At 41.1% G+C, this 5,736-nt stretch overlaps 1 protein-coding gene across 1 annotated transcript; it reads left to right on the top strand.

Annotated features, from left to right (window-relative positions):
* On the top strand, positions 563-1,401 carry LOC109823256. The gene is made up of 2 exons (XM_020389540.1): positions 563-889; positions 958-1,401. The coding sequence occupies exons 1-2, from the start codon at positions 563-565 to the stop codon at positions 1,399-1,401; spliced, it is 771 nt and encodes a 256-aa protein (XP_020245129.1).

The raw sequence follows: 5,736 nt of genomic DNA, 5'->3' as shown, positions 1-5,736 counted from the left end.
TGGAGGATTTTGGTATATGCGGCGCACTATCGTGGGACAGTGCGGTGTTGGCATATTTATATCAAGAATTGAGTAGAGTATCTCTGATGCAGAATAAAGAATTCAAGGGATGCTGTACGTTGATACAGATTTGGTCATGGGAGCGCATTCATATTGGACGACCCACTTTACTTATGCACCGTGACTTAGAGGGTCAGTATCCGTTGGCATACAGGTATAATTGTACACACACATATTTCATTTGTAACATGAATATTTGTACTTATATATTCGCTATTCTGCATATAGGTATAACGTGCGATACGCTCAGTACAAATCAGTGACGCGTCACCGTCAGTTTTACCGAAATGAGCTTGATGGCCTCCAGCACGAACAGGTAAATATAAAACTCAAGAAGATAGTTTTTCTGTATTATACTGATAAATGTTTTATTTTATTTCAGTTCAAGTGGAGACCCTATACACCGCCGGAGCTCGATATACATTCTCTTGCACCTATCTGCCGAGATAATCCCGACTTGTGGAGAGCCAGAGTTCCATTGATCTGTTAGGAGATCGTAGAGATGCATGTACCGGACCGTGTGCTACGACAGTTTACACTCTCTCAGCATATTCCAGATCCTGTCGAGCAGATCAATCGTCGGCGGCGCCCTACATCGCACCGGACTGACTGGGCCGTAGTCCGTGCGGACTACATAGGCAGGTGGGTTCAGAGGTGGGATTGCATACAGGATACGAGGCCCACAGCTGTTGACTATACCACGTATATGCGTTGGTATTGGGGTATCACACGTAGATGGATCACGCGTGACCCACAGCCTTTAGCTGGACACATGCCACGCCCACCGACAGATAGTTACATCCCTAGTGGGATGAACGAGAGAGATTACGTAAGTTTCTAAGCTAAATTATAATATTTTTTATTGAGTTGATACTTAATAAATTGTTTACCACGCAGGTCCGTGTTTTAGATAGCATTGATGCTGATATTGATGCGCACGTGACTGAGATTCAGGATCAGGTGGCGTTAGGTCTCCTCAGCAGGATCAAGAAGAGCATAGCGCAGGTGTTCCATAAGACTCACGTCGACGAGTTCGCAGGCCGTGAGGACAGGTCTCGCTCATTTGGACGGGCGTACGCTCGACGTCGACGGCCGCGTGATGATGACGCCGGCACTTCGCATGCCGATGGAGCCGGCACTTCGCATGCCGATTTTTATGCCGTCTACTTGCGCATGCGATGCGAGCCGGCACTCGCAGCTTCATACACGCCCGGGATACGGTCAGGGCGGATAGTTGCGGTGCTCTTCAAGCGAGGGGGAACCCGAGGGGGGGGCGGGGAAGAGCAGGGGGAGAGCGGGCAAGGAGAGGGAGGAGGCGAAGGGAGGAGCTATATTGGGTGATTTGAACTTATTGTGAGTAAATTTTGTAACTTTCCTGGGAATTTTCAAATACAGTAAACTTGGTTGAAGAGCTAAATTATGTTCAGTATACATAATCGTTGTGTTAATTCGATGGTTGAACCATGTAGTATTAGTTGTTTGCAAAGTAAGTTGGCACGATGATATATGCAGTGATATATTGCATGCGTTGAAGCATGTGTACTATATTGTGGGGGTTGGGGGGGGTGGGTGGTGTGGTTAGAGGTATAGAGATGGCATATATATGATATCTATGTTAAAGTAACAAAACCGGCAGCGAGCCAGCGGCGGGGCGAGCTGGGGGTTTTCGCGGGTGGACCTGCAACTTCGACGGATTTCAACTCCCGTGAAGTTGCTCAGGCCAAGATTTCCAGAGGGGGAGGGTGGTGCGAGGTGCTGTGCGTGGCAGGAATGTGGACTGTGCCAACTTCACGGGAGTTGAAATCCCGTGAAGTTGCAGTCACAATTTGCCAGAGACTCGATTCTCTGGAATGGTTGACTGTAACTCCACGGGAGTTCAACTCCCGTGGAGTTTTAAGTGGAAATTAAACTTCACGGGAGTTCAACTCCCGTGAAGTTTAATTTCTCAATAAACTTCACGGGAGTTGAACTCCCGTGATGTTTCGGAGAATTTTTTACAAAAACCGACCTGTTTTCAGCGCTGGGCTGAAAACAGGTCGGTTTTTGCAATTATTATCGAAAGCGGTCGTTTTTTGCAATTAAATTCCTAAAACGGTTGGTTTTGAAAATTTGTCCCTTTAACATTGTAGTTTTGAATTTACCATTTAATGGTATGTTTATGGATAGATCTCTAATCCACAGGGATGACGTAATGGTGTAACGCTCTGTTGCGCTCCTGTTGGGGATGTACCATAAGAGGTTAGTCCCGTGTTTGAATCCCGAGCAGATAAAAAACCATTGGGTCAAAGCAAGTGAGGAAACCAAAAAAATTGATAGATCTCTTCAGTGAACATTTTTGAACTTTTTTACAGCCAAAAAAAGAGAAAATTGTCTTTTGGCAACATACTGCATAAGACTAAAAGAGTAAAAATTTTGATTTAGAGGTCTACATGCAAAAATTACATAAGTGATGGCTTTAGATCTCCTATCCTAAATTTTTCTTTTTTCTCCCCCTATTTCTAAAGGTTGACTCTGTGTAATGCGTTGTTATGATAAATGACAAAAGAACCCTTGCTATAATGAAGCCATGGTTAATTACAATGAAAAAAAAATATGAACATATTTTTAAAGAATAAAGCCATTGGTGACTGTAAAAGTTGTAATTCTTTTCTTTTTTTTAATGAAAAAGTTGTAATACTGTCAATTATGAAGATGTGGGAAGGAAATTCAATTCAAGACAACTTATTCTTTTGAATATACTAGGTTAAAAGCACATACTTGCGCAAGGTTAAATATTATGATTACTTATTTTTGGTCGATTTTCTTATTGTGAATTTTTTTTAATTTTCTGTGAAAAAATAAAATAATTTTTTGTCTACGTACTTATATAGTTAATCAAAAGTGTTATAGCCTACAAATAATTAGCGTTAATCTTTTTTGAGTTGTCGACACGCATCCTAGTCCATGCCAGATTAGACATGATTAGAGCACACACGACTCGAACCGCTACTGCAGTCCACTCTATAAATTGACAACTTACACGGCCGACTTGAAAGCCGGTATTTGTAGACCTACCTATCAGATCGAGACCACAAGTCTCCACACTCAGCCCACTATCTCAGCTAGCAAATTACGTAGCCGAGTAAAAAAACAGTGTTAGTTGGCCCTCCACCGGAAACCTGAAGAGGCGGTACTTCTCGCCCTTCTCACAAGGAGTCGTCCCTTCTCACCAGGCCGAGTAGAAAGGCGGTCTTCCTCAAGTCTCCAATCAACAGCCAATCACCATCACGTTAAATGCAGGGTCAAAAATCATCATTACTCCAGCCCTAAAAGTCTTTATGACTTATCAGGCTCCGTCAGCACCAAGCGGCTGTTGTCGCTTGGCACTAACCATCTGGATGACCTATCCTCTCCAGCAGCCAACACATGTCAGCTATCTGCTAAGTCACCTGTCTCCCTGGACTCGGTTCAAGTTACATATCTGCCCTTCTGATCCTATATAAAAGGAAGCCTTACATGTCAAGGTAACTTTCAGGGTCTTTCACACAACTTTGAGATTTTCTTCATCTCACAATTTTCCACTCAAGTTCATATACTGACTTGATCGTCAGAGGAGCAACCGGAGATCCCAACTCTGGCCTCCTACAAGTTCTTCATGAGCAGGGAAGAATAGCAATCTACAAAGTCAGTCATCTGAATGGGTTTGAGGACCCTAACTCTACTTTAATCTACAAATAAACCTGCTGCTAGATAACTGACATCAACAGTTTAGCGCTCATCTTGGGGCCTTTCATCCTTCTTCATACGAGATGTCTAGCTCTGAGCGTCCTGGTTGAACTTACGACCAACTCCCTAAAGAATTCCTTGTGGGCTATTGTTAGTATGATATGCCCTAGAGACCAATCATAGAGATGATTGTGTTTAATTTATGTTTATGTAACTTCTATGAATAATCTGCTATTCGGTCCCTTGAATAAATCACTTATTATGGATCATTAAGTATGTGACTTGAACGTGAAACTCTGTAATTAGATTATGATGTTATTCTAAATAGTCCTTGTCTTTTGTCATTGGTTGGCACACTAATGATTTTATAGGCAGTGTGTGGATTGATTGATGATCATGTTTCACGGATCATGGATATGAGATATCAAGTCAATCACATGGACATATGTTAATGAACATGATATTGGACTGACCCGCTATGAAACACTGCATGGATTATATGTGTCATCAGTAGGTTTCATACAATGGTTATGTTCTGTCATTTGACCTGAGATTATCACGGTTTCCTACATGATGATTGTATACTTTGATGTTACCAAACATTTTCCCTAAACGGATAATAATAAAGGTATCAATCGGGTATGCTATAAATCATGCAGAGAGATGTGAATGGTCAAGATGGAATTTGTCCCTCTCATATAAATGAGAGTATGATATCTCTGGGCCCCTCGAAGAAGATAGACTGAGACAGTGCATGGTCATGCCTAATTAGTTGAGAGTCAACTATTGAGAAGTCAGTCTAACTTCAACTGCGAGAAATTAAAGGTTGAACTGTATAAGGTTGACACGCTTCTTGCCTTGAGTTCAATCAAGATATCTAGTGATGAAGAGACCGACATATGTCCATTGTGGACTAGGTTTCGTCTGAGATGACCTTTACATGATTTGGGTAGTCATAATGTCCTGCTAGGGTCCACTTATGACTTGTGGGCCGAAAAAGTATTTTGGCTCACTGCCAATATCGTGTAAACCTATTGGGTCTCACACAAGAACATGTTGGAACATTATTAAGAAAAGCTCGCATAAATGTAGTCATATAGAGATATGATTAGTTGTGAGGCTATCGGGTAATTGGATAAGGATTGATTTGATTAATCATTAGTCATATAGAGATATGATTAGTTGTGAGGCTATCGGGTAATTGGATAAGGATTGATTTGATTAATCACGTTTGAAAGAAATACTGACCAAGTTCAATGAACCTATCTCCTAGCAATCAAATTGATATGATCAATCACGGTTTAAAGATATGATTTGATTTGAACAAATTATATTTTGAGAAACCATCTGATTGGAATACCGATCTCTTTACGGTTTGAGAAACTACCTCACAGTCCTATAAAAAGGGGCATGAGATGGACCTTCTTTTTGATCATCCCACCATGCTTCTGAAATCGTGAGGGAGAGAGAGAAACTCCAAAGGCCACCGTCTTCAAAGTTCTAGCACACTGACGCACGGAGTTCCAACAAGTTCGTGTGGATACTAGTAGAGGCGTCGCTTCAATTGCCGCGCAACATCTCAACGAGTACGCAAGTTTTCGTTGTTTATCTGCACGCTTCAGGTAATTTTCTATCTTGGATCTTCTTCTACGTATGGATCTTAGGATGTATGTGGTTAAAAATTTTGTTTTTACTGCATATTAGTCTGCCTACTTTCCAACAGTGGTATCAGAGCCTCCTATGTAGATTTAGGTCTAGATACTCTATATATATGTGATATATATGTATTTGTTTAAAACAATTGATATATATTTGATTATGAATAGATCCAATGCATAAGCCATCATGAATAGATTTAGATTCTGTGATTAACCTTATTTGCAGGCTTATTGATGTAAATTATATGCCCATCCTTCTATTTTGATGATCTGTTATGCATAGAACTCAGTTATTATTGTAATAGCTTAATTA

This window comes from Asparagus officinalis, chromosome 9, assembly GCF_001876935.1.
Source record: "Asparagus officinalis chromosome 9, Aspof.V1, whole genome shotgun sequence".
Lineage (NCBI taxonomy): Eukaryota > Viridiplantae > Streptophyta > Magnoliopsida > Asparagales > Asparagaceae > Asparagus > Asparagus officinalis.
The sequence above is the reverse complement of the archived record's forward strand: the minus strand, read 5'-3'. Positions and strand labels throughout refer to the sequence as shown.